This window comes from Sturnus vulgaris, chromosome 3 (assembly GCF_052056855.1).
Source record: "Sturnus vulgaris isolate bStuVul1 chromosome 3, bStuVul1.hap1, whole genome shotgun sequence".
Lineage (NCBI taxonomy): Eukaryota > Metazoa > Chordata > Aves > Passeriformes > Sturnidae > Sturnus > Sturnus vulgaris.
This window is the reverse complement of record NC_142245.1, coordinates 58,456,092-58,484,008: the sequence shown is the minus strand read 5'-3', so window position 1 is coordinate 58,484,008 and position 27,917 is coordinate 58,456,092. Positions and strand designations below refer to the sequence as shown.

Here is a 27,917-nt window from a genome sequence, read left to right as displayed (position 1 = left end):
GTGTATGCATTTGTTTTACCTTTACAAAATTCCATTTAGCAGTTAATTAGTGAAAAAATTACTCCTGTTGATTCCTTGCAAATTACTTCCTTAGCTTCCATATAATAATGAATAAATAAATAAAATAAAACTGAGAGAGAAAAAATCTTGAACAGAAGTGTGGAAAAGTAAAAAGATCTGTTATTTAAAGTAAAAGGATCTGTTATTTATCTTTCTTGGCCAGGGCACCTGCACAAGCCTCCAGTGCTGTTCATGGAGTTGCAAGCTACATCCAGTGTTGTATGAGTTACCTCCCTGCTGCTGATGGGAGAAGGCAGCCAGTGAAATGTGGCAGCCAGCCCAGGCATCTAAATAAAGAGTATGGTCTTCTGAAAGAGCATAGAAAGCCCTCCTTCCAGCAAGAAAACTTGATGGGTGTGCTGACCAACAGTAGGCAGTGTATCTGCTAGGCAAGCATGGCCTCAACTGAGTTGGCAGAGTTCAAAGTGCAATAAAACTTAGTTCAATAGCAGCTTTGTGTCCCTACTAGCAAGCAGGTTGGAGAGGAAAGAGAGGGACAAAGATTTCTTCTGCAGAGACTCTCTAGAGTATTTGACTGAGGTCACCATGTCACCATTTTCATATGGTCTATATATACAACGGCAACTCTGACAGTTATGGTCACATTGATGCATTAATGTAAGGTGAATTTCAGTGTCTAGTTTCCCTGTACTGATTAAAGAAAGCCCCTGATTCCTGTTTGAAAATCCCACTGTCACCACTCCTGGGTATAGCTAGATCCAAAGCTTGTGGAAATTATGATGCTTCATCTGTTGCAAGTTGCTATTGTAAGGCTCTACCTTCAAGCTGATATATCAATGCATTTTCAACTGCTTGCTCCATTGTTTGGGAAGTGGTACCATGTTTTATTTGAAGCTTTGTGTTGGCATAATTGTGTGGCACTGAGGCAGTTTAGGTGTGATGGGTAGCATCTGCCTGTGATGCAGTGGAACACAGTAGCAGGGGAGTGGCCCAGATTTTCCATTGTTCTACTTAGGAAAAGCCACAGTTGCATAGCTTATGTATATTGAGTTGTTCTCAGAAACTGGCCCTGCTTCCCCTTGAAGTTACTGAGTAACTTCAGTAAGTGTTTGTACCTGTCTCACTGTGTTTTAGCTTAACCTCCCCTTTCCCCTCTTTCAGCTGACTTTTTTGACAGAGTCGGCTGTCTTTATTTTTCTCTCACTCCATAAAGGTTAAAATGTTATGCTAACCACGTTGTGATGCAGGACCTAAGAGCTGGTTTAAATTTAGTGCCTGTAACTGTATGGAGTTTGTCTGGGGAAATCATAGTGTGTTGCCATCATCTTTCTGCCCTCTAACCTTCTAATTGAAGGAAAGGCAAAACTGCAGTGGAATCTGCAAAGACAGCAGCTGACTCTGTGTTGAATGTCAGTGCAGGAAGGCTTGTGTTCTGGGGGAGGGTGAAGATATTCAGGGAAGCTGGATGGGGAGACTTGTGCTTTGGATGTGGATGTGTTGTCCCTATCCTCTTTCACAAAGACTTGCCAATAAAGGGAGCTTTCACAGGAATTGCATTGAGGGGTTGATGTTCTTACCTCTGCCTAAAACCCTGATCAATCCTTGCTTCCCCACCTGGCGTAAGGGCACAAGAGACTTGTGTCCTTTTGTATCACCTGAGTGCCAGGATTGTGCTGTTGCCATTTTTGTGTACTTGCATGCTATTTTACAGTAAAAACTTCAGGGTGCATTTGCTGCTTCAGAGGGGCCAACTCTTTGAATGGAACTTGTAATTGGAATAGCATCTGTCTGTTTCCTCTGCTCTACTGTCACTTGAGAGTCTGATCTATGACAGTGCCAGCTTGAGACAAACAACAATGGTTTACAGTGACTGAGGCAAGCAAAAGAGCCAGCTTGGGTAATGAGATGGAAGAACTTGGCTTGAGTGGGTGATCCTCCCCTGATTATTAAAAATAAAAGTTGTTAATTGCTTTAATGAGGCTCACAACCAGAATTTAAGTGTTTTGTGTGTATTGTATATCCATTGCCATGTTAATATATTTTTCACTTCCACTTGAACTCTGAAGTTGCAGCAGTACCTAACTGCTGGCATGTATATGGACATTAAGATGCCTTTATACTTAAGAGATTCCCAGAAATTTTCAAATGTTTTACTCCATGTTTTTTATTTGTAATCCTTTCTAAGTAAGGAAGTTTGAGCTGTTCTTGACTATCGTTAAAGTAAAATTAACCTGTAGGATTAGTGTTCCAGTTTGCCTAGGGTGATATCCTTATAGGGTTTGTCCTGCTTGAGATTATTCCGTTCTGAATTCCTTCCTTCTTCCCGCCACCCAAACTCAAACCCCACAGATCTATGACCCTCATGGCTTACTCTTTATAGACAACTTGCAAAAGTATTGATTGACAAGTCATGTCAGGTAACCTGGCTCACAGAGGGAGCATGTCCCTGTTGTGTGACTCTAAATCTCTAAATTTGTCATTATATCAGTCATTGTAGACTGATTAAATCAAAACTTCATGTCCCCATTTTTTCTATAAGGATCATACTGCTCTAACTGGTCTCCTAACTGTATGACAGGAAAAGATAATGGAGATGGTGATGGTTGTGGAGGAGGCCAGGAATTCCTAATAGTGTTCTTTCAGAGAAGACTGACTAGGCTGTGGGATAGGCACGCTTTTTCAATTATCCAAGGAGTATGGTGGTATCCTTTTAACATATAATCCTATGCTTTTTCTTTTAGTATGTCTCTTGCTGGGAGCAACACACACCTAACTTGCCTACTGGCCTAGGTCTGGGATGCTCTTAGGTTACGCTTTAGATCTTGGGCATGGGAGTGCTCCCTGTTCCCTGGGCTCAGACATGAACCTCCAACAGGATTTCCTAGTTGAGATTTCCTTGTAGTATTATGTGTAATTCCTAATATAAGCTTGGGGCTCTTTCCCACTTATCTACTAACCAATGTAAGGTAAATTGGCAGATGCAGACAAACTTTTAAAAGCTGTTTCTTTTTCTCTGAGCCAGGTGGATGTGGGTAAGCTTTGGTCTGGAAATCTAATTGCTGTGTTAATAAACTATGGCACTTGAATATAAATGTTTTGCCATCAGGGTTCGTTCTTTTGGTCTGAAAGCTGCCCTAATGCAGCTACGTTTTCTGGACCATGCAGTTTGTGCATACTGGCTGAGCATGCTGCAGTCCATCTGTGGCTGCCTATGTAAACACCATCACTGTGTATTTAAGTGTCTGTTCATCTTTCTCACCTTTTCTGCAGCTTTGTTTCATCCTCTGTATTGCTAGATTTTGCAAATTCCTAGGTAATCTCCCCCTCTGCTTCACAGCAAAGTTTGTAGTCCTCCATGCAGAGCTCCATAAGCATTGTTCTTGGCATTACTCTTCATTTAACAACTGGCAAACACACAAAAAATGTTGAACTTGTCCAAATTGAAATATCTGAGCTGAAGAGGTTCACAGTCTATGCCTGCCTCAGCTGGAATATCTTGGAAAGCTTTTTAGGTAAGACTTCAGTTATTTCTGACGTTGAAACTAAAATCAGGAAGAAAAAATATGTGGTTTTCCACACTGCTTGAGGACTTTCAACAGCTGATTTGAAGCTCTGGTATGTGTGATCTTGGGAATTTAGGAGGGACCAGATTAGCTGTGCGTAGCAGATGCCTGTGGCCAGTTTATGAAAGTCTTCTCAGTTTAATCAAGCACCTCCCCACCTCTTTCACTTGTGCTTGTCACGTGCCTGAACTTGTTAAAGTTTGGCAATAAGCTCAAGGATTGTCATATGTGAACAAGCTTGCTCTGTGGGGAACTAGAAGGGGCTGGGCTCTTGAAGTTGCCTCTTGGCAAGGAGCCCTCATCACGGTGCCTGGGAGCTGAGTTGCTCCTTTTTCTACTTCCAGCAGTCCTTTCTCTGGCCCTCAGTTGCAGAGAAAGGGTACAAAGGATGGATGTAGAAGCAAATACCTGAGAAGATAGGAGCAGAGGTGGTAGGATTTTGCAGGAAACAAGATGTTAAAGTAAAAACTGAGGACTACATTTTTAAGAACAAGAGCAGAGGGCATTGTGTACTTGAGGATAAAAGTTAGACTGTTCTCCAGACTGAGAACTGTATTTAGGACTCAGAAGAACTTTCTGTGCTTTACCAGCAACTTCAGGGGCCCTTGTGTTTGCAAAGTATTACCTCCCTCTAGTGGTGTGTGCACAAGGCTATGGACTGCTAGCTCCGGGGTGAGGGTATGTCAGATCTGGACCATCTAGAAAAAACACCTTGTCCTGGACTGTTATCCAGCCCTTCATAGCATGTTATGTAGATGTAGATGCATTTGGTGCACCAGTGAGATACTGGGCAGCTTGCATAAGCTATTCTGTTGACAGGTGTGCACTTAGTGTCCCTCCTTTGTCCTGTATTTAACTGGATCGATGTGATGTCAGACATGAAGACAGGCTCAGCACAGAGAAGGTTTCTGTTAAAGAGCCACACTACCATAGATAAATTATGATTATTCATAATAATCCAATAAGTAGGATTATTGATTCAAAATGAGAGGAGAAATCCTGTAACATTGTCTTGAATGTCTCTGCACTTTTGTTCAATAAACAAGAGTGATAGAGGAAGATAGACAAGCTGTTGGTAGAAGAGGCTGCTGCTCTGGTTAGAATTGAGTACAGATTGAGTACAACAGTGGTTTTTCTACTTAGCTGGAGCCAAGACTGAGTGGCATGTGCTCCAGAGTATGGGGACTTGGTCTCTGTACTGCCTTTGAGATTTCAGGTTCAATGACTCGTTGCTAATGACAAATGTGTCTGATGGGGGAGAAAGTAATATTTACTGCATGCTGAAGATTGTATCATACTGGGAGCAGCGTCCTAAATGTGTTCACTGATTATCAGCAGTACAGACTAATACTCACTGTTGCATGAACTTCTTCACTTGGACCAAAAGAAATGAGAGCTAATTTTTTCTCATGTCTAACATTAGATCATCATGTCTGCTATGGCATTACTGCCCTTAGTATTTTAGGATGGGAGAAAACAGGCTGTCATTTAGTAACTGGGATTTACCACTGAGGATTCTCGTTCTTACCGCAAATTTCGTGAACCTTGGCACTTTTGAGTACCTTCTTGCTGTCTTCAGCATCCTTTCCTAATCTTCTCTTCCTCATACCAATCAACTGACGGAGCAGGCTTTTTGTCTTATAAATAGCTTTATTTTCGCTGTGTATTTTGATTCTGCACTTAACTAGGATTGGCCTTAAATAAAAAAGAGCTTTCTTTAATTCTGGATTAATATTTTTTGATCACTTAAACTATTCATTTTTTAGTTTTCACTTTTATCCACTTTTGCCCTCATGCATAAGTCCCTCAAAACAACTGAATGCTTTGAAACAAGAAGCATTTTTTTAGTGTGTGTTTCCTAAAAATGACTGTTTGGTCATATTAATTTATCTGGACTAAATGCAATCCATTAATGATCCTACCAGGTTACATATGCGACCAACAATTTCTAGTCTGTCAATTTATGTTTTTTTAAATTTATCTTCCTGAGACTTGCACCCCTGTCTTGCAGTGCCATCCATATATGCAGGTGAACTGGTTTAGAGCTGCCTTTATTAGATGCCCAGCAGATGTGTGTTCTAAAATAAATAAATATTTTCATATATTGAATGGATATTTCCAGAAAAACTGATCCTATTTTCTAGTTTGGTTTTGATCACTTACTGGCAATCTTCTAGGACTCTGAGAGAAATCCCTGATTCATACAATCTGGAACTTTCATACGTCTGAATTGTATGGTCATCTTTCCTTCCTTTTCCTTAATTTTTCTCTTGTTATCCTGTCCTGCTGTTTCCAAACTCGCTATACAAATAATGGCTTTAACTTCTCCTTTATTTCCCAAATTTAAAATCCAAAGTAAAAATCAAACAAGCCTGTTTAATTATTTCCCAGCATTGCAAATGTGATGATGCACAGTGAATGACATTGAGGGTGTGGGATAATAGGTTAAGTTGCTAGTTAGATTTATAGTGGCAAGTTATCCATAGGACAACCATTGCCATTAAATTTTAAAGCTTCCAATAAATGTTTAATTAGTAGATACTTGGAATGATGTCAGACCTGCTTTTGCTGTACTGGAGGTGCTGTCCTTGGGTCAGCAGACTGGAGTGTGCAAGTGTTCTTCAAGATGCCCCTGCAAAATCCAGCCCTTTGGCTTAAGCTGGTATGGGAGATGGTTTTGAACACCTTTCTCTGGTCTCACTAATGGATGTTCACCTGTTTCTGTTTCATTCACCATTGCCAGCTGGAGAGGTTGCAATGTGTTAAACTACTACATCTATACTACTTACTGCATGTCTGTGCCCAAGATCTTTTGCCAGTTGCCTGCAAAGAATTTATACAAACTGAAGAGTAATGGGGCTGTCTTTCAATGCGAGGTTGAATTTAAGTTGCATTAAATATCATGGAAGATGTCTTTTGATATTTTTTGACTTTTGAAAGATTAAGCAGAAGTCAGCTCATGTTCTGCCTACATTGTCAATGTGATGCCTTGGGGAGCTGGAACAGAGGCTATACACAGAGTTGAGGGGAATAAAATGGGTATTTATTGAGAGGCCTACGAAAGGCCACACCAGCAGTATCAGTGCCACAGTCGTGGCCCCTGCCTGGATGGCTCCAAGATGGAAGCAAAAGAGGACTTGGTCACAAAATCTCACACTTTTATAGGTTTTGGTTCATTTGCATGAACCTGCCCTCCTCTTTCCACATTGTTTATGCTTAGGGCCTGAAGTTTGCAGAAACTGCCCTTGAGTTCTCAACTGGAATAGGACTGTTTTGTCTTCATCACCCTAGCACATCAGAAAAGCACACCCAAGCAGAATAGAAAAACTTAAAACTTCAGTCATCAAATGCAGACTGCAGAGGGTGCTTAAAAGGAGAGTGTCCATCCTCCTCTCCCCCAAGAGTTTCAGTTGGTAGATGTTTTCACCAGAACCCCCACACCCCTTCTATTTTAGCTTTTCTGGGGGCTGCTCCCTGTCAGCGTGCTGCTAGTGGTTTCTTGCCCCACCCCATCATCTGCTATTTGCATCACTTTGTCTCCCTCTTACTGGAGCAGAACTGCTGGCAGTATTTGTTTTTTTGCACAGCCTCATGACAGTAACAAGACCTTAAAATACCATCCTTTGGCTATTCACAGACCCTTTCAGGCTTGGCCCAGTCCAATTTGCATCTAGCTGCTGAATTGTAATTGGAGCAACCAGACTAATCTCACCAATGAAATCTGTCTAACAGAAAGCATGACTTTGTCTTTCTTCCCTCTGTCATTAATCACAGCTGTTATGGAGTGGTCAGGCTCCAGGCCTAAGGGCATGTTTTTCATGCCTAACATAAAACTCTTTGGATCGTGCAGGCACAGTAGTTCAGATGGAGAAAAAGTGTTTTGATTGTTTGTTCATTCAATCAGAAATAAGAGCAAGAGTTACCTTTTTGGGCTTCACCCTTCATTTGTGTTGTGTTTTACAGTTCAAATCTGCTGTGAAGTGAAGAAGATACACATGCTCTTCTACAGAAAATGAAACTTAATTGAATGCCATTGTGTCAGATACAATTAGAATTCCTTGTTTCAGAAATATTTGTAATTTATTTTTTGTTACCACTTTCTTTGATGTACAGGAGCTCTGTTACCTCTTATATCAAAGTTTCAGTGAACTGCTGGTGCAGTTTCCCTCTGAATTGATGGCACTGTGAACCTTGAAGATGTAGGAGAAAGCTGATTTGAAGAAGATAGGGAAGAAGGATAGAAACAAGGATTTCTTCCACTCAACTGGTACCATTCAGAGTAAAACTAACTTTTCAGGAGCATTCAATTTTAATGAAGTGTGATCATAAAAAAGCCTTTTAGGCAATTTCCCCTCACTGCTGCTTTTCAACGTTGTTTCAGTTTGCTAGAATGCTGCTCCAAGAGACAAGAGTTCAAAATGTGTATCTGAAAAAATATTCAATATGTTGAACAGCACTTCTGAATGCAGACATATGTACAATTGCTATTTACACAGTTCAATAGATGTGTGTTTTGATAAGTTTACAATATTAGCAGTAACTCCAGGCACACTCTCTTAACATTATTTAGGCTGAGCTGCTTAGATAAAATGTTCAGGAAGTTTACTACCTATGTGGGGAATTTCTGGTTCTTGGTGTGATATGCAAATTATCATAGAGTTGGGAGAGTAAGCTACTAAGTAACTATACCATTGTTATAGATTATCCTTTCCAATTCAGATGGCTTTTAATGAATATATAGCCTGTGGAACACTTCTCTTCCTCTTATTTAAATTGCTAGTGAATCTGTTGCATTGGGATAGAAACTCCCACATTACCAGATTGTGTTACAATAATTGGTATCTTTGCTTCATCTCAGCAAATGTCCACACTCCCTTTCTGACTAGGCTGATTAGACAAAGGGTGTGCTTTGTGTATTTTTGTTCACTGGGTCTAACTGCCTGCATGACTGTGCATATCTGTCCCTGCACACTTTCCTTCAGAGAGTGGGAATGAGGAACTTAATCATCCAACTTCTCTCCTTCCTCCTCACACTCAAAGAGATGTTGAACAGTTAGCATTTCAGCTGGAGTTTGATACAACTAGTTGTTTTTGCCACTTTGGTGCTTAACTTTGCTTAGATTAACTTGAACTAACTTATCTTCATTGCTGATGTTTGGACTGTCTTTTACGCAGTAGAAGAATAATTTTGCTATTACCTGAGGCAGTTGCTATTGGAGCTGTTAAATTATTTCACAATTGTTGAAACTTCTGCAACTTGCTAGAAATACCACATTTTTATTAAAATGCTTCTTTAAAGGATCTTGAAAAGCACTTGTGGGAGAAGAGAGTCTTGCAGAGACCATATGTTGGCTTAGATGGAGGGGGGACAACAGAGGAGCTGCGTGCCATGGCACTGAGGCTGCTGTCAAGGCTGGACTTGTTGTGGGAGAGTGGCTAAGACCAGAGTTTTGTATGTGCAGCAGGGAGCTGCATAACAATTTTGATGAGAAAATTTATAAAATGGCCAGCAGAATGTATTTTGCATAACTAAAAATGCAATATATGGTGATATCTGTGGATGATGAATTCTCATTGGGATTCTAGAGCTCAGGAGTCCTTCAAAATGTATGGACTGCTGTTCTGACTCAGGGAATAAGGCATCTGATGTGTTGGTGATGCAAAGAGCAAAGTGTGTGGGTGAAGCAGATTTAAGAAAAATTCTCTAAAATACTCTATGCCTTAGACTTTGTGCTTCACTGCAGGTACTGAAAATCCGAGTTCTTCTGATGGAGCATGTATGTCATCCTTGTAAGCCACTTTATGCAAGGGAGATCTTCCACAGTGTTACCAAGAAAAGCAGTCCAATCAAAAATGCTTTCAAAACAATTTAGTGGCTTGCTGCAGTTGTTATCTAGTTCTTCTTCCTTCTACTTTTTCTTCTTAATCCTCTTGCCCAGTACTGTGAGAGTAGCATGGCTTGTCCTGCTGGCCATGAGTTAGTAACATGTCCTGGCTATAAGCAAAGGATTGCTTAAGAGCTGTCACCTCCTGTGATGCTGGGGCTTGGCCTGATGCTAGCCTGTGAGCAGGGATTCAAAGCACCATCCCCTATTGATTTCCTTGTCTGGCTCCAGGAAGATGGGTTTGTCTGCTATCAATAGGCTGCTTTTGGGGTTGGTTAAAAGATAGCTCTATAAACTAAGTGGGTATTTTTGCATTTCAGGAAGAAGAAATGCCAGAGGTAGAAATTGACATTGATGACCTTCTTGATGCAGCCAATGAAGAGGAGAGAGCTCTCAAATTACAGGTAATATTATTTTATAATTTCAAATCAGAAGGTCCCGAAGTAATGCATCTGGATTGATATCTTGTGTTTGATTGAATCCACTGTAAACATAGAATTAGAATGCAGAGATTCCTTGGTCTAGTCTAGCAAAGTCTACCAGACTGTTCAAAGGTAATCAAAATTCTTTTAGATAAAAATTTTTGGAAGGTAGATGATAACACAAGTAAATAAGAATTGAAAGGACACAGTAATAGAGGGAAATATGCTAAGCCAAATTAGCCTCATTCTAATTTGTACAAGTATATAAAATAGAGAAGAGAAAACATAGGAAAATGAAGAACAGCACATGGAAATAGCTATATGACTGAGAGTCAGTTATGATGACCATATAGTGTCTATGATTCACTTCAGCAGTAGAAGTGTGTATACAGACCAGGAGTCTTGCCTTGTGCTTAGACTACTGGCAGTTATTTCTGTCTATACTGGATAGAAATTGAAACATCTCAAAAAGTTCAAAGAAAGGGTAAGATGGTCAGGAACAGGAATTAGTAGGGAAATTCAAAAGCTATCTGCTGAAATTAAACAGTTTAAACCAGGTCTCTAAATCTTTGAATATTGTGTAAGGTCGGAGTTAATGAATGGAAGAATGAGGGCGAGAAGAAAAGAAACATCATTGCCTTAATATATATCTGTCTCTAAGTCAATAGATGAAGCCAATAGGAAGTGTCTCCATTTATAATCTTTTCAGATGCACAAATAAAGGAAAACTGTTCCAGAGTCATGGCTTGCCCTCAGCTTGCTTCTGGGAGGTGACTAATATGGTGCTTTGATTCAGCACATCTCATTTTAGTGCCCTGGTGCCTTTAGCACCTTTTCCCCTGTGCCCACTCGCCAGCCACAGAGATGTGGGGCATGGCCCCAGGCTGTGTGCTCAGCATTCATAAATAGCTTTGCTGCTTCTGCCTAAACTAGCTACAGCAGCCCCCTACCAGGAATGCCCTGCTAGGAATAACTAACATGTCTATTTCTGCATTGCAAAGACTCATGTCCTCACAGAAAGCTGCCTTTCACGTGTCTGTTCCTGGGAAACATGTTCTTGGATTCTCCTCTTCTCAGTTTTTCTTGGAGAAAGGGATTTTGTAACTTCCTACCTGGAGAGAGAAGCCATTATTTCTCTCCTGGTACAAATCATTCTGATACACCTAGGGAGCAAAGGTGACTTGTATAACTTTGGGTTTTCAGTAACATCTTCATTCAGTGATTCCTGTTCTTGCTCCTTTTCTTTCTCCCCTCCCTTGGCAGGTTTCATACCATGACTTGTTTATGTTCACTATTACTCTGTATGGATACTGACACTTTCATATTTTGCTTCTAGGAAACTCTTGTAGATTGCTACAAACCAACAGAGGTAAAAGACTTTTTTAAAATGCTATTAATGTGTGGAAACTGTAGTTATGTTCAAGCCAAAGTAACTTTATTTTTATTCTTATGATAAAGTAACTAGATAAATATTAATGGCTAGCTGATAGACTTTAAGCTTTATATCCTGAAAATATTTGTACCTGTCACTTAGCTACAGTAGGAATGCGATTGTACCCTGTGGAGGAACTGCTGATCATTTTAGCTGAGCTATCAATATTGTTTCCTCTAATGTCCTTACTGACTATACTGACTTATAAAGCTGCTGTGTTATAAGAAAACTAAACACAATTCTCATCAGAAAATATTTGCATGTTGCACTGTGAAGTAATTTAATTTTATCTAGGACAGTAAAATTTATTCTGAGAACTGTTATGCAGATATGCAGCTCAGCTAATTGTTTGTGTGAAGGATTTGAATAAAATTGTGGGTAACCTGTACTAGCAGGATTTAGTTACTCAACTTTCAACTTGCATATCTATTAATGTGTGGTACTAATATAGGCTGCTTTTCACACATAATGTGTGTTTACTAGGAAGAGTAAATATTGTAAAAAACCCCCGTGGACTCATTGTAAAAATCAAAAGTCTAGGTCATGGGTCAGTTTGTTAGTTCCATTTATAGAGTCAGTTTTTCCCAGAAGTGACTGCTGCACAATATTTAATAGAGGGGTTGGTTTACAGGATTCCTTTTGTCAGAGACCTTTCAGCTGTGCATGAATAGAAGCCAGGTGTTTGGTTTTGAAACAAGGCTGCAAATAGGTTGGTTCTTCTGTAATATCTGCAGCTGTAGCCACATAAACTGGTGGGGCTTAAGGATAGACTATCAGGAAGAACTGCTAGTGCAGTTGAATAGGCACTTCATAGTCCATGAGATATTTTCTTCAAGGCTTTTCCATTGTTATTGACTCCTAGGGGAGATTGGGAAGATTCTCCAGAATTGCTATTATAGGTGCTGGTGCAAACATTTTGACAATGTGGTGAACTGACCCAGAAAGTCTCAGCTGATAACACCTGTAGAGTTTGTTGTATGTTGCATTTTAGTTGCCTTACAGCCGATAACACACATCTCTCATTATGGAGTTGCCATAATGCCAAGTCTTCAGCTGTCTCACTGTAGTAAGGCTACACCACAGATGACCCTGTCAGCCTTCTCCAGCCTCCTCTAAGCAAGTGCCATTGAACCTTGGTGGTTCTTCTTAAGATAGGTGGGAAGACAGAGACAGCGTGTGGAGCCTGACATGGCTCTTGTCACAGGCTAGTAAGAGAAAGCTGGAGTCATGACTAGGTGAGAGGAGCAGGTTGCCAAGAGATTAACAGTTACTCATATCTTATAACAGTCACTCTTATCTCTGTGTTGTCAGAAGGCAGAGATAAAATAATTACTCTTCTTCCTTTTTCATTAGACATGTCATATGAATGATTTTTTTTTTTTTGTGTTGTGAAGTCTGACCCAATGCAAGGACAAATTTCAGGGAGCTGATAAGGGTACATGGTAGACATCAGTGAGTGTTCCACTGGAAACCTTGGTTGTACAGGAAATATTTGTGCCATACTGGTAAATTAAGTTGGTGTGGCACTTCACAGGAAACAACATCCTGGACATATGTCCTTGTCTGCCCTCAAGGCACCTGCATCAAGGTGAGATTTTAATACTGAACTGGTGACCCGTGTCTTCAGGCCTCTGTGGATGGGATGGAGGCAGCTACCTTATCTGGGAGAATATCCATCTTCCTTGACAATCTTTAGAGATAGCCAAGTTGAGAGGGTACTTAATCCACTCACTTTCTGCAGCTACCTGAAAGGAGGCTGTGGACAGGTGCGGTTGGCATCTTCTTCCAGGAACTAGTGATAGGAGGACAGCCTCAAGCTATGGAGAGGAGTTTAGGTTAGACATTAGGAAGAAATTCTTCATAAAAGGGTTGATAGATCCTGGAATGGGTTAGCCAAGAGATAGTGGAGTCACTACCATGGAGGTGTTCAAGGAAAGGTACTTTGTGCCGTGGTATAGCTGACAAGGTGGTGTTTGGTCATAGTTTGGACTCAAATCTCAGAGGCCTTTTCCAACTTAATTGATTCTGTGAGGATAGTTTCCAAAATGAGTCACATCCCAGGACTATTTTACAACAGCAACTTTCTTCATCTATGGCATGCTGAGCCCAGTAACACTGCATGACTGCTAGCTTAGGCCACTTAAAAATAGTGGATTTTATCCTGCCATGTGTGGACTAAGAAGAGCTTTTTTAGTTGGCTTAAACTTGCTATATAAGGATCCACATCTTGTCTAGAAAATCTGCAATCCTTTTATATTTGCAGACCATTCAAAACTATTGAGGTAGTTGGCTTGTGAAAGGATCTTTAGAAGATTTGTGGAGAATGGATATGAGCTAATGGAATTTCTCCTGACCAATGAAATACAGTCTGTCAAGTGCACTAGGGGTTTTATCATCAAGAGTTACACAATTTGCAAAAGGTAGTAATCCCTAAATGGAAGAAAAGTTATGTAATATGATGTCCCTGCTATTCACTACATAAAGAAAAATAGTACAGGCAGAAAGCTTAATAACTCAAAGCTCTTACCCAGCTGTGGAAAAAAAACCCCTCTAAACCTGCAAATGTATATCTTAAGTCAGTTTTGCTCAGTATCTTCCGTTTGGACTAAAGGTTAAGGAAACACTGAGGAATGTTTGTATGTATCCTGGATTGACTTTTTCATCAGAGGAAACTGAGTTATCCAGGCCACTTAAAAGATGGACAGAGTTCCCAACCTCTTTAATAAATTGGCCAAAGATAATAGCTGACAGTAACTTATGAGGAACTGTTACAAAACCTTTCTTCTAATAGAAATACAGCTAGACTGTTGAACATGCTTTAAAACATTAAAAGCTTTTCTTAGGTAGCAGGTATGGCTGTTTTAATTTGTATGGAAAAATGCTTAATGTGAGACCTTTATGTAAAAACTTATGTACACAAACTTAAAGGACTGAGTATCTGCTAAATCAGTGCCATAATCAAATTTTGGATCTGAACTTTTGTAATTGAAGAGGAGCAGGGAGCAGCATCCTCTTCCTGCATCATCTCTGTGCCAGAGCAGTCAGTTCTTCATACAGCCCCACACATTACTTGTGGAAAATCCTGCTCTGACCTTTGTTGAGCTTCTGTCTCAGTTCTGTCTGATCTTCTCTGTCATCATCGGATGGTGGAGAATCTTAATGTTAGCAGTGAATATAACAAATTTAATCTGAAATCTTGACCATGATGTTTAGATATTTCACAATAGACTCTTATTTAGGATAGGAAGACAATTGTGATTGTGAAATCGATGAGGTTTTTTCAAGACATATATTTTGAAGAAGGCTGACTAAATCTGTATTGCTGTTATCTCTGCTATTGGTAACAGCAAGGCCACTCATTTAGACTGGGCATTGGCGAAAATTTGAAATATTTGTGGCTGATGTGAATTAGAGCTTCCATTAGCGGGACTGCCAACATGATGACAGGAGAAATGACAAGGAAACTTTTAAACTACTTTGGGAGAGAAATCCAATGAGTGGGCAATTTTAATGCTTACTGACTCCAAAAGATGCAGCTGAGCAACACAAGGTCTGCAGATAACGAGTGCTTGAAGAGAACTGGATAAATTAGATTTGCAGTTTATTTACTTGTTTCTTTTTTTATGGAAATATGCAAAGCTTCAGATGAATGGGCTGGAGATGTCTCCCATTCAGGCAGGATTAAATCTATTTTGTTAGTATGATTCTTCACTTAGTGCAAAATGGGAGAAAAAGAAGAAGAAGTTGCATCGTTAAAGAAAGTTACATTCTGGAATCTTTTAATAATAACTTTCCATGTCGTTTGCAAACAGACTGTTGAAATGTTGTGTGACTCTTCTGGAGAACTTGGGCAGAGATTTAAGTTACTGACTACTCAATTACTTCAGTGGTTGGACTATTTCAGTAGCTTTTAACACTTTTAGAAAAGGTAGAGATGTGTTTGCTTAACTGTATGCTTCTCCAAGTTTAATTCCTAGTTGGAGCAAATGATAGGCTTGTGATGCAACTTTTTAGAGTGGGCTAGGCACTGTGGTGTATAAAGATAAAAGCTGGTTTATGTATTGACATAATCTATGTTTTTAGTATAGAGGCATGAATAGAAAGCTCAATGCTTCTGAAAAGAGCCCCATAACTTTTGAAGGACCGTATGTTTATTTTGGTCCTAATATGTTATGAGTTATTTCAAGTTAATGTTACCGTTTGTTTTTTCTATGTGGTTGCACGGCAGCAATATGTAGGATGCCCACAAGAAGCAGCAGTCACTACAGATGTGTCCTAAAGCCTCAGTGCAGTGTGCTGCCTTATATCTGGGCAAGCCAGGGCAGCTGATGGGTGATAAATTATTAAGTCACAGCAAATGTATTTGTGTCCATATTACTTGAAATGAAATAGAAGAATTTGTAGAGAAAGAAGGTTAGAAAACATACTTGTTTAAAAGCAATGCAGGCAGATGCATTTCCAGTAAAACATGATTTCCTGTTCATCCATCTGACCACTGAATTCAGTGAACTAAAACTTTCTAGGTGCCTGCTGAGATCTGCCCTATATTGTACAGCAGCATCGGAAAGAATTAAGCTTGCATGTTTTCATTTCTGCAAGTACTCATGAATACAACTTATAAATACCCATAGCAATATCAGAATGGAAGAGCAAGTGGTGGTTTGAACAAGAATAAACTGTGCTTGTTTACGTGTTGCTGAATTGGGGAATAATTGGGCTCCAAGTCTTTACCATAGCTAAGCTTTGTGGTATGTAGTTAGTGCCTTATACAGAGCTCACCAAGAAGCTAAATTGCTGCAAAAATTTCATGCTGTGCATGCTGATGGTGCTGTGGCCTCACTGGAGAGGGCATGTTGAGAGCTGCACTGGTTCTTGCTAACAGAAGGCATCTTCTGGCCCTGTTCTCCCAAAGTGGTTCCCTTCTCTCTGTACAATTGGCTTTGGGGGGGGTTTGAGCCTGTGTGGAAGAGAAGGTGTTTGGCAGTAGGATGGTTATTATTTAGGTTCTTTCCCAAGTAGCTGTGGGATTGCTCTCCAGGCTGATTTTAGTTTTCACATTCAACTAATGAAACCATCTCCAAGAAATAGCCTTGGGCAAACAGGTACAGAAATCTTAGGTTTTGACCTGGCTACAGGGAAGTAAAGCTGTGAAGGAAAACTGACTTTAGGATTCATGTCATGCTCTAGTGAAGCAGGAGAACTAGAAACTCTTAAATTTTAGTTTAAAAACTAGGCCTACTACATGTGTAGTGTTTGAGGAAGAGAAATTTGGAGAGGCACAGTCTAATTAGTCTCCAGAATTAATTGGAAGACTTGAATAGGAAGCCTGGAATTCATTGTCTGTCAAATGACCTCATTAAGACAATGAGTCACACCACCAAAGCAGAGAGGTGAAATGATTTTCTCCCCTTTCCTACATTATCATTTCACCTTTGTTTTTTGCCTTTATTATTTTTTGCCTAAGGCTGAATATAGATGAGTTCAAATGAACTATAGATTTAGTCTGTCTCATTAAAATTTGCCTTTAGAATTAGAAAAATGTCTTCTAGAAACAGTGATTTAGTATTACAAATTAATAAGATTCTCAATACTTGTAACAAGGGTGCCTCCTTGAAGAAAATCTGTAAAAACGAATTTTAACAGTTTGTGTACATTTTTGCACTTTAAAAAAATTATTTTAAATTTTATTTACAAAGGCACAAAGTGCTGGTATGAGATTTTTCTTGTATTAGAAGTGCATGTAGCCTGTGTATTCCTGGCTATAACTCTTCAAGAAATAATGAATAAGTTCTTGAATCCTTAGCTGAATTATTCTTGCTTTTAACTCCATGAATTAAATCCGTATATATAGGTAGATAATTCAACCTGTATTACAGAAGTGCTTTTAACATAGATTAGTACATGATCAGCTTTCAAACGTCAGATGCTAAATTTCAGCATATCTCCTTAGAGGGAATTTCAGGAAAATGCTCTGTGTGAAATGATTTTTGTGTACAAGGTGGAGATAGATGTGGATATTAACTCTTGACTCAAATGGCCACAAGGAACAACACTGCAATTTTTGAGCAATGGCTTAAGAAAACAAAATGGGTATTGCTGACTTAAACCTGAATTGGTTAGTTATAAAGTGAAGGTTTACTGAATGCTGTGAAGTCTCCTTTTCTGCCTTCATGAGGGAAAATGTGCATCTTTTCTAGAACACTGCTTTTCCTTTGTGGGGAACTGCAGAGCAAGAAAGGCACAAGCACCAGAGCACAACTGTGTTAATAACAGCCAGCTCCATGTGAGTGTCAGATGCAAAGTGATACCTAAATCAGAAATGTGCTTAACCAGTGTTGTGGCTTGGGTATCCATGGGAAGTGCACAACAGTGCTACTGCATTATGCAAAATGTCTGTCACATGCAAAATGCCATTGTTGGGTTTTACTCTTTGGTACTGCAGACCCTTATTTCAAGAAAAAAAAAGTTCTTGAGGGATAAAGCATTTAAAATTATTATATGTACTTCTTCAAATGAATGCCTTCTCCATGTTAAGAATAGTTCCAATCACTTCAGATCTCTTTTAGGGGGTTGGTTTATTTTGGCAGCATCAAGAAGCTTCCAGGTGGTGTTAAACTTGCCTGAAAACTTCAAGGAAATATCTTGCTTTGCAAAAGAAGGCACTTGTGATAACTCTTCAAAGTACGGGGGGAGGAATTCCTCTCTTTTGCTATAATGTAATATTAAAAAGCAACTGACTCCTAGCTACATTTCATATCTAAGGGAAACTTGCTCCAAACTCCACTGAGCTGTGGGAGGATGGCCAGAGGAGTAGCAAGGTGGGATATCCCAAATGACTATAGAGTACCATAGATGTCCCTGTACACTCTGCAGATGCCCCTTCCCTTAAGGCTTTTACTTCTGTGAAGCTACTAGAGAGTTTCCAGATGCAATGTCTTCTTGTAGAGTATTTGTGGTTTGAACAGACAATTTAAAAAGTTTTTCTAAGGGAAGAACTGCACTTCAGCCCATTTTTCTCCAAAGCTGTCTTAATCTGATGGGACTATAGTGTTTTTTGGGGGTTTTTTTGTTGTTTTTTTGTTTTATTGGAAAGATTTGTTGAGAGGCTATACGAATGACATTCATCCCAAGTAAAAATCTTCTAAGATCACTTGAGGGAGTTTATTTCTCTAATGATTGTACTGCAGGGCTTTATATAAGTTTAATACTAAAAAATCCTAGCGGGTTTGTGTTTCAAGCAGCACCATGCCATATAGTTTTGCGTTGTCTAACAGGTCCTTACAGTGATGATATAATGACAATGAATTAATGCCAAGTTTGTTGAAAGCTGTGAATTTTTAGAGTAAGCATGTCTTCATCCTTCTCCTGATTTTTTAGTGAAGTATTGGACTGTGACAAGTTTAGAGTTGATATTGTTGCATTGCCTTTGTGAAATAAGACAGCTTCAAGAGGATTGGGGATCTTAAGAAACCTGTTTTTCTGATCATCTTATTAGGCTGTCTGTCCAGATGGGAAGCATGATATTGACATGCATAGATGTATTCCTGAAGTAGCCTTCACTTAGTTCAGGGTGGAGACCTCACTGTCATGTAGCTGCTCTGCCTTTGCTGCTGTTCATTGCAGCCACAGATAGTGTGGATGCAGTAATAACCACAGTGCTACAGTACATGCAGCATCATCAGGAAAGAAAATTGGTTTGTTGGGACCATGGTCCCACCAGAAAAACCTGACATATTTCTCAAGTTCAAGTGCACATTTACACAGACTTTCCTTATGCAAAGTGTAACACCATGTAATAAATGTTACATTGTGACCTTTTTCGAAAGGTACTGTATTGTCATTTAAGTGGTGACTTTGTTGACTGTAATTTTTTAACTTCAAGCATCCAGAAAATCATGCTTTTAGTTGTTTCATAGAATTATAGAATGGTTTAGGAAAATCATCTAGTTTGACTGCCAAGGGCCAGGACACCATCCACTAGGCTCAAAGCCCTGTCCAACCTGGCTTTTTACATCAGCCTAACTAAATAATTACCTTCCATGTTTACAGCTAGCTGATTTCATAAGGACCTTTTTGCAGGTCTACTGTGGATACATAGTATTGTGGATAAACATTATTTTTCCAATGTGACAGTAAGGAGTTAATTTAGCTTTTAATGCACCTGCAAGAAATTGTATACCAAAAGAATTTCAGGGAATGATGCAAATCTGTAAGCTTCTGTTCTCACACAGTTTAAAAGGGGGAAATCTGCTGAAACTGGGGAAAATATCACTGTGTATACAGGCCTGGTCTGTGAATTAGTTTGTTGTGTTCTGAGTTTTTTGGGATTTGGTTGGGGTTTTTTTGGAAGGGGGGAGGTGTTTGGTTTTTGTTTGTTTGCTTTCAAATTAGTATAATTCACTTAGATCTGCAACCACTTTCACCCATCATAAACCAGTGGTGCTACCTCTGGCTCCTTGTTCCTGCCTTGCCTTGGACTGACACAAGTGTTAGTGTGGGCTGGGTGGTGTGCCTGCTCAGAGAGCTGAGCCAGCTTGGAAAGTAGCAGGGCAAGAGGAAAAACAGCTCAGTTTTTTAGCCAGATCAGCTTTCTTGTACAGCTCAGTATGCAGCCAACCAAAATACTAGTTCCAGCACGGAGAGTGGCAAGAGAAACACCTCTTTTGGCAAGAGTGCTGATTTCTGTGCAGGCTTAAGTTGTGGAAGGCTGCTTTGACTGTTTGCATTGTATTCAGCTATAGGTTTTGCTTTATTCAACAGTTGATATTAGGCCCTGTGCAGTAAAAACCCATGACTGAGCCAGCACAATCACAAGGAAAAAGCTCATTGTTCACACTTCTGCTGGATGGGGAGAATGTGCATAAGGTTCCTGACAGTCAGTCCAGAGAAATTCCAGCTTAGCAGTAAAAGCTTAAATAAAAACGTATAGTTCGCGGTTTTTGGTTTTTTTTTTAAACCCCTCAGTTATGGTATTACGGGATCATTAAAATTATATTTTCTTTTTTTTTTCCTTAGGAATTTATCAAAGAGCTGCTAACTCGGATAAGAGGAATGAGGAAACTCAGTCCCCCTCAAAAGAAGAGTATATAAATAACTCAAAGTAATAGCACTCTGTAAAAGACATGGCAAGGGAAATGGGACTTTGAATACAAGACCTTTATTAAAATAATTGTCTTTCTCCACAACTTTTTTGATTTTATTCAGTTTTGACTCAAGGAATTTTTTTGTGTGTTTTAAGGTTTCTTTTTTATGTGTCAATTATTTTTTATCAAAAATATCAACAATTTGGATGCTGCTCAACTTTCACCTGAGGATTACTGAAGAAAGTGAAGAGTCCAAGATTTAGTGATGAGGGGCAGCAAGCCTATGTGGTGAACCAGAAGATCTTGTAAATTTACAGAGCTAGGAGACTTCTCCTTGCAACTAGTTGGATAACATTTCTTAAGTTGGTTGTACATTTAACTCATGGATGTCAAGTTTCTTGTGCTTGTCTGTACATAAATTTTAAAGTGGGTTGTGAATACTGTTTCACATGGATGGAAGGAGAAGTTTGTTATAGTAAATTATTTGAATGGTGGCTATTGCAAATTTGCTACCAAAAGGTACCAATTTAGATTGCTAAAATGAATGCTGCCATTTTTCTAAATACCCTTATGCAGCCCAGTGAAGAATCTCATATCTCCTTGTTTAAACTGCAGCATATGAAAACTGGGAATTTTAAGGGCTTAATTTGTAGACTTAAAAGTTATTTGATTGACTTTAATGCTTTGCCAGGATCACTTCCTCTCCACCTCATGGTGTCTTGGAGCTGTGCTAACCTATACTGAATATGGGCCTGGAGTGATATATACAGAAATGTCCATCCCCATTTAAAAGCTGGTTCATGCTGGAGGAAAGGCAGTGATACCAAAATGAGTTGCAAGTACTGTATTGCATTTAATGATGTGGTCTTAATCAAATGCAGATTCCTCTCCTATAAAGGTAGGCAAAGATTAATACAGCCTTTGTTTATGGCTCTGCCCTGAGAAGTGGGAGACTTCTGAACTTGGGCTCTCTTACTTGTAAGAGCAAGAACAGAGATCCCTGCTCCCTTCTGGAAAATGTCCTAACTAGAATGTTTGATAAGCTACCATTTGCTGGTAGGTGACATTAGTCAGGCATTTTATATCAAGGGTGCTCTGAACATATTTTATTTTTCAAGAGAAGTACATGTTTGTGAATTTTATGTATACTGGCAAGCTTTTTTAATGTATTTAATTTTGTAATGTTTACTGATGATTTTATTTACCAGATAATTACTCAAATAAATGGAACAACTTGTGACTTGTTACATGTACACTTTACAAGACTACTGTGGCTGAGTAGGTTTGTAAATGGAATTGCTTGTCAAAAAAAGAAGCCTATAAGGTGGTAAGGACATGGGAACTCAGGTATATTGACCCTAACTGGCTTTTGCTGTACTCAGTATCACTCACACTCCTGTAACCTGGGGCACAGCTTCACTTTAGAAAGTCTCCTCCAGGTGAGGCCTCCCTTCCTTGTGCCCTAGGGAATTTAAAAAGGGGTGGGGGGGAAAAAAGCTTGGAAATTCTTTCAGATAAATGCTGATAAATTCAGATAACCTTTTTTGTTCACCAGAGAGGGACTGTAGGGGGAGGTTTACACTGGGTAGCTCTCAGTTTCCTAGTGAGGGTGTGGCAGAAGGGGATCTTTCAGAAGGAGACACTCTACCTTTCTTCCTTTAGGCACCTTTTTGGAACCTCGAGACATTTCAACACCCCTGAGAAAAGATTCACCTGCAGCATTTTAAATATAAGTTTTATATCCTGCTGAAGTAGCAGTTTATCTCTGGTTTTGACTTGCTGGCAATTCTCATGTTCAGAGTTTTCCGCTGGAGTCTGAAGCAACCCACAGTTTGAACAATAAGGGTTCTAGTAAGTTTCACATTCACAGATGCATTTTGTGACTTCACTGACAATTTCAAATATCACTTTTTTCCCTTTATAATAACAGTGTGCCAAATCAGATGTCAGATAATGGCAACTGTACCAGTTCTCTCATTACCTACAGCAAAAAGTTCTATCCACAAATACTTTTTCTTTTATGTTGTTTGACTAAAAGCTGCCCACCCAACTGTACACATGACATATTTGTGTCTTTTATCTTTTTCATCTTGCACTGAAGTAGCTGTGGTAAGTAGCAGCGTACCCCTTCTAAAACGAATAGGTTTGGTGGTACATTTAGAAATGGTGAAGACTGGGACAGTTACTGTTTTCTTGCCTCATAGCGATGGGCTAAGTCACTTCTGAGAAAAGTTTCCTCCAGCACCACAGTTTTTTCTGTCTTAGAAGTATTAGTGAGCAAAACCAAGCTCTAAATAGCTTTTGTTTGCAGCTGGCCTAATTTTCCTGGGGACTTATGGGGTCTAATTCTTGCTAATTTTTACTTAATGGAGCTACTCTTGGCCTTGGTGTTAGTGACGGTGGAATTGACCAATTCACAAAAGATATAATTGTGCTTTATGTCTTTGTACTGTGTGGGTGTTCTTGGCTCTGGGGAAATATTCAAGGAGCATATAAATAGCACACTGTTACTGAAACAACTTGAAATTAAATCTTACAGCCCAGTCTCTTGAATGTCTTGGCTGGACAGCTTTCATGAGAAGGGCCAAGTTGTTGCAATGAGAGCTTTTTAAGTGGCTATGAAAGAAACTGAAGTTCCTTCTTATAAATACATAGTAAAGCTGAGGTTTTTGTTTTGGAATTGAGGTGCCTTTCCAGTGTTAAAAATTGCCTGCAAGAGCATGTGTTTCTGTAATCTGCTTCATGACATAATTAGCTTTTGCATGTTTTACAGCAGGACCTGACAGTTGGCTTAGAAGGAAAAGCAAAGCACTTGTGTAATCATACTTAGTGTGCCTCATGAGGCTGCAGTGGCAGGGTGGTGTATTCCTGTGGCACAGAAGAAAGGACACGAGCCATTTGCCTGCCAGCCTCATTTTTGTTCCTTCCCCCCAACAACGGAGTTTACTCCTGGAGTTGCCATTCATGCAGGGGACATAAAGCAGAATGCGGGAGGGAGAGTTTCTCTATTCTCAGAGAATGTGGCCAAGAAAAGCAGGAGAAAAATAGCTCCTCCATTTGTGCACTTGAAACTCTTGGACACAGAGTCTTAGTAAGAATTGTTAGTGCTTCATGCTGGTAGGTATAATAGTGTATGTGAAACTGAAATTACTCAGCAATTTCTTTTCTAAATGGTTTTTGAGATTCAAGACAGTCTTAATGTAAACATGCAGCTCCAGGGTAAAAAAAAAAATTGCCTGCCACATCAACAGAAGACCTGTTTGAGTGGAAGCTAGAAGAAAATGCAGGTCTTATTCTGAAAAAACAACTGAACTTAAAGCTCTGGTGAAGTGCTGAAACAAAAGGAAAAATTGCTTCTTGGCTGCATAAGATTTGTCATTGCTAGCATCATGCACAGGTTGTATACGGGTACTGAGTAACTGCATGTAGTACTTTTTAAAAGGTGTTGAATTTTAGGGAAGAAGCCAGAAAATAAATCAGATGTTGGGAAGTCCAGGAAAAAACAACACTAAGAAAATTTCCTGTTAGGAAAACAGAAGAGTCTTGTGTTACTGCATATATTTCTGTATGGAAAGAAAATGAGAGATGTCAATGTTTTCATGTATTGGAGAAAAGCATGAAGAGAAGAAATACCTGGAAGATAAAGGAAGAAAACTTGAAGTGTTGAAGAAAATAGAGCATCCTGATGGTGATGAGCCTTTTGAGCTTGCTGCTGTGGGAATAGGTGAGATTGACATCTATTAGTATCTCCAAATTGAAATTGGATGCTTTTCTGGGTAAGTTGTCATTGGATCAGTTATTGTGTTTCAGTAAAGGTAATCAAAGGCCTTAAAACTAAAGCTCTGCTTCATGGGGTTTTGTTTGTTTGGTGTTTTTTTTTCTATGGTTGTTTTTGGTTTTGTTTTGGGGTTGTTTTGTTTTTTGGTTGGTTCTAGATTTTTGTTAAAGCAGAGGAAACTAATAAGAAACTGATTTCTATGTATTATGGCAATTTAACTACATGCTTATGTAGTGATCAAATCAGATAATTAATACCGGCTACACATTTTGTATTTAACTCTTCTACTTTTTACTTGACATTCATGGTACTACTTTTATTTTTCCTGAAGTAAAGAAATTGTAATTTGTAATTGTGAATGTAATTAAAGTTGCTGTTCAAAGCCAGAGAGAAGTTGAAGTGATAAGTGCTTAGTGCAGTAAATTTTATTTTTGCCACTGGAAGATTCTGTCATCAGTGTGTAAATAGAGTGTTTATGTATAAGTTTTGAAATTGCTATTTATAATAATCTAACCTAGAGCTGATGGGGATTTACTTGTTTTGTGGGTTTTTTTTGGTGGAAGTAGTGACCAAATTCCATGAACTTACACTGTTTACAGACTTCTCTGTTTTCCAACAAAAACTGACATCAGTTGTTTAAAGAAACTGATCTATTTAAAAAATTATCCTTAAAAATTTATATAAGACTGAAAAATCTTTTGGAGGTGCAGGTTTTGTTTGGTAGTAAACTCAGATGTTGTACTGAATTGGTATTTCAATTAAATGTTTTACCTTCTACGATCAAAATCAAAAATATCCTGTGGTAGCCCTTAGCAGAGGTTTCAGTTTGCCTAACTGTATAATATTGGGTTAGACTTGAATCCCATAATTACTTGGCAAAAAATGTAAGAGATGATCCTCTTCAAGGACAAAGACTTGTTTTACTACCCCTTCTAGGGGGCAAAGGGGATGAGAACCCAAGGAGGCTTTTCTGCCTCCTTAAAGGAGGATCCTACAATCAGTGTCAACAAGGCTTTGGTTCTTTCAACCATTTTGTACCTAGTTTCTGCCACTAACCATCCCCAATGAGCTGAATGTTTTCTTTTGTGTCTTTCCAGAGTTAATTTCAAGCCTGCCTAAGCAATAATTACTAAGTCAGTTTTGGTGCCCATTGTCTCCTGTACCTCATGGTGTGTTTGTCTACAGTCTGCATTGTTTTTCCCCATTCCTCCAAGTTTAAAAGCTCAAATATTTCTCTTAGAGATCTTTTACTACCAAATGGAAATGGAAATGTGTCATGGTGCTATTTCTGTCACAGTGTTTCTGCTGTCAGTACCAAATCAATCCAAAAGACTAGAAAGGATGCTGTAAGTTTTAGTGTCTTCTGATTTATGGCCTCATACTGCTGGAGTTTACTTGCTTTTTGCATTATTTCTTTATTTCCTTGAGTAAGTTTTCATCAGTGTGTGCATACAATTCAGCCACAGACTATAAGAAGAGAATAAAGCTCCTAGAAGTAATCAGTTTCTCTTACATTCTGAGGAAGAAATGTAAATGTGTTTTTTGTTTTTTCCCCCCAATATCTGGCAGAGGCATTTGCAGTGCCACAGAAATGTTCTAGTTTATAAACATGAGGGTGTAGTGTAAGTAATGAAACAAGGGCTAAATGGTGGCAGACGCACAAACTCACCATTTCTTGTATCCTTTAGGAAAAGAAAAAATAAACCCACATCCATGTCTCCTGAGCTCAGTGCTTGTCAGAGACTAAGCTACTTCTATTAGGCTCTTCTGGGCTTTGTCCTGGCTGGGACTCTATGGAGAGGTGTGTATCTGGAAGAATACTGCAGATATGAGCACATTTCTGTAACTGCATAGCAGCTAAATTGGTTAATCCTGAATCCAGTGTTTGGGCTGTTCAGAAGGCAGTGTTGCAGGCAGAGCATTGGTAGGATGTGTTATCACTCTTTTCCATTTTGCAGTGACTGTGATGTGTACAGTCTCTGCTTCCACTGCCACTAAGGAATACTGCATTTTTTCAGGCATTAAATTAGGAAAGAGCATGTTTTCATTTGGGAGGTGCAATAGTTTGTTACCAACCTGTACATACCAATAACTTTTGTTCCTCTGATATATGCACCTGAAAAGCAGGTCTTTCAAATAGGTACAGCCGTAAATACACTTACCAACTGGCAGTGCCTTTTTGGTTTTGTGAGAAAATGAAGCTGTTCAATGTTCTTTTTATTGAACTAATTTAATTCATGCCTCCTAAACTCCAGTTAACCTTTTAATATAGGCTTCACAGTCACAAGAAAAGCTTTAGCATCTTTGGGGAATTTTTCTGGTGCTGGTTTAGACTTAGAACCAGGCACAAAATGATATGATATTGGAAAAAGGCTATAACTTGTTTGTAAGATTCCCCTCTCTAGAGTTGTCTCAAAGGTATTTCTGCTTTCACATCAACAATGTACCACAGTAGTGCTTGTTTTATAATGGCAAATCATTAGAATTTTAATAATTTACCTCAAGTGTCTGCTCTTTCTTTTCTCCTCTGATGTGCCTTGGCCATGAGCTGATACTTAAAGTATTGATTATTTCTTCATCTATGAAGTTGTACATTCAGCTCAGTACTTAATCACTCTGAGGCTGGATTTTTTGTGCTTGGCACAAGAACAGTGTGTTTAAAAATATATATCAACTCCTCAAAATTAAAAGTTTTAATGCCAGGGTTGAGTGAAATAATAATTGTTTAATTTAATTTCCCCTTCTTGGTTACCTTTGAAATCTGAAAAACTGGAGTGCTTCCTGAAATTAGTGTGATTTTTTTCAGTTCTAATCTTGTTAGCTGCTTCCTAATTTATTTAGTACTTGTATTTCTTACAGTTTTTATTTATAGTAGCGTTTAGTATCTGTTCTAACAACTTTTCACCCTCCCTCAGAATTCTTCTCTTCTGCTCTCATACTTTTGCAACAGAAATTCAGGTATGTGAAAATTATGCCACATCTGCAGCACCAGCAAAGATAACTAGGCAGGGATTCAAGAGACATCAAATAAATCAGACTAACCCACAGTATTGCTGTGTTTTCTTTGCTGGAGAAAGTTAGGCTATCATGCCCAGCCCACTCCTGAATTTCACGTCTTCTCCTTCTCATACAACCAAATTCTTCCCTAGGTGAATGTATTTATTTTAGTTGTTTAAGCACTCAGAACAAAGCAACTAAAAGTCTCAGATTTGGTTCAGAAATCTCAGATGGAACTAATTTTGGAGGTTGGCTTTTAAAAAAAATAAGTTTGGGCCTGTCCTTTGTATCCAACCACTGAGTCTTGTTAATTAGAAATTGTGAGGCAACTGTCAAATATTTAGGGGGCCAGGGACCCCAGATCAAACAGCAGACATGGAATATCCTGACCTTTTACTTCTTTCAAAGTCCCCTCACTGTCTGAACCTTGCTCATCTCAAATGCTCAAGAAATAGAAGACAAGTAAAATAGGCACTCTGAGGCTGTGGAGTCCTGAATCTTTTATAATGCTTTGATTGTTTCTTGAGTTGCTTTCTCAGTGACCACTTGTAATTTGTTCATACTGTTGCTGGGGGACTGAAACTTCCTTTCCCATCTCCAGCAATTTCAGGGACAGAAATTCTCGGAAAGATGCTGGGCTTGTCATAAAAGCATTAAAGTCAGAGACAATCAGAGAAATAACATCTGTAGATGCTGGAACTGACCTTGCCCTTGATCTGCTGCACTGCCCTTTTTG

At 39.1% G+C, this 27,917-nt stretch overlaps 2 protein-coding genes across 3 annotated transcripts in view; both read left to right on the top strand.

Annotated features, from left to right (window-relative positions):
• Positions 1-21,661, top strand: part of PPP1R14C (protein phosphatase 1 regulatory inhibitor subunit 14C) — a 51,671-nt gene extending 30,010 nt beyond the window's left edge. Inside the window, exons 2-4 of one of the 2 annotated variants that reach the window (XM_014874276.2) lie at positions 9,790-9,873; positions 11,228-11,260; positions 20,339-21,661. In XM_014874276.2, the coding sequence (XP_014729762.1) occupies positions 9,790-9,873; positions 11,228-11,260; positions 20,339-20,413 (192 nt within the window). In that variant the 3' untranslated portion in view covers positions 20,414-21,661. The remainder of the gene's footprint in view (positions 1-9,789; positions 9,874-11,227; positions 11,261-20,338) is intronic. The other variant, XM_088161740.1, reaches the window with a different exon arrangement.
• A 489-nt stretch (positions 21,662-22,150) lies between these two features.
• Positions 22,151-27,917, top strand: part of IYD (iodotyrosine deiodinase) — a 66,818-nt gene continuing 61,051 nt past the window's right edge. Inside the window, exon 1 of the mRNA XM_088161739.1 lies at positions 22,151-24,130. Within this exon, the coding sequence (XP_088017865.1) occupies positions 23,992-24,130 (139 nt within the window). The 5' untranslated portion in view covers positions 22,151-23,991. The remainder of the gene's footprint in view (positions 24,131-27,917) is intronic.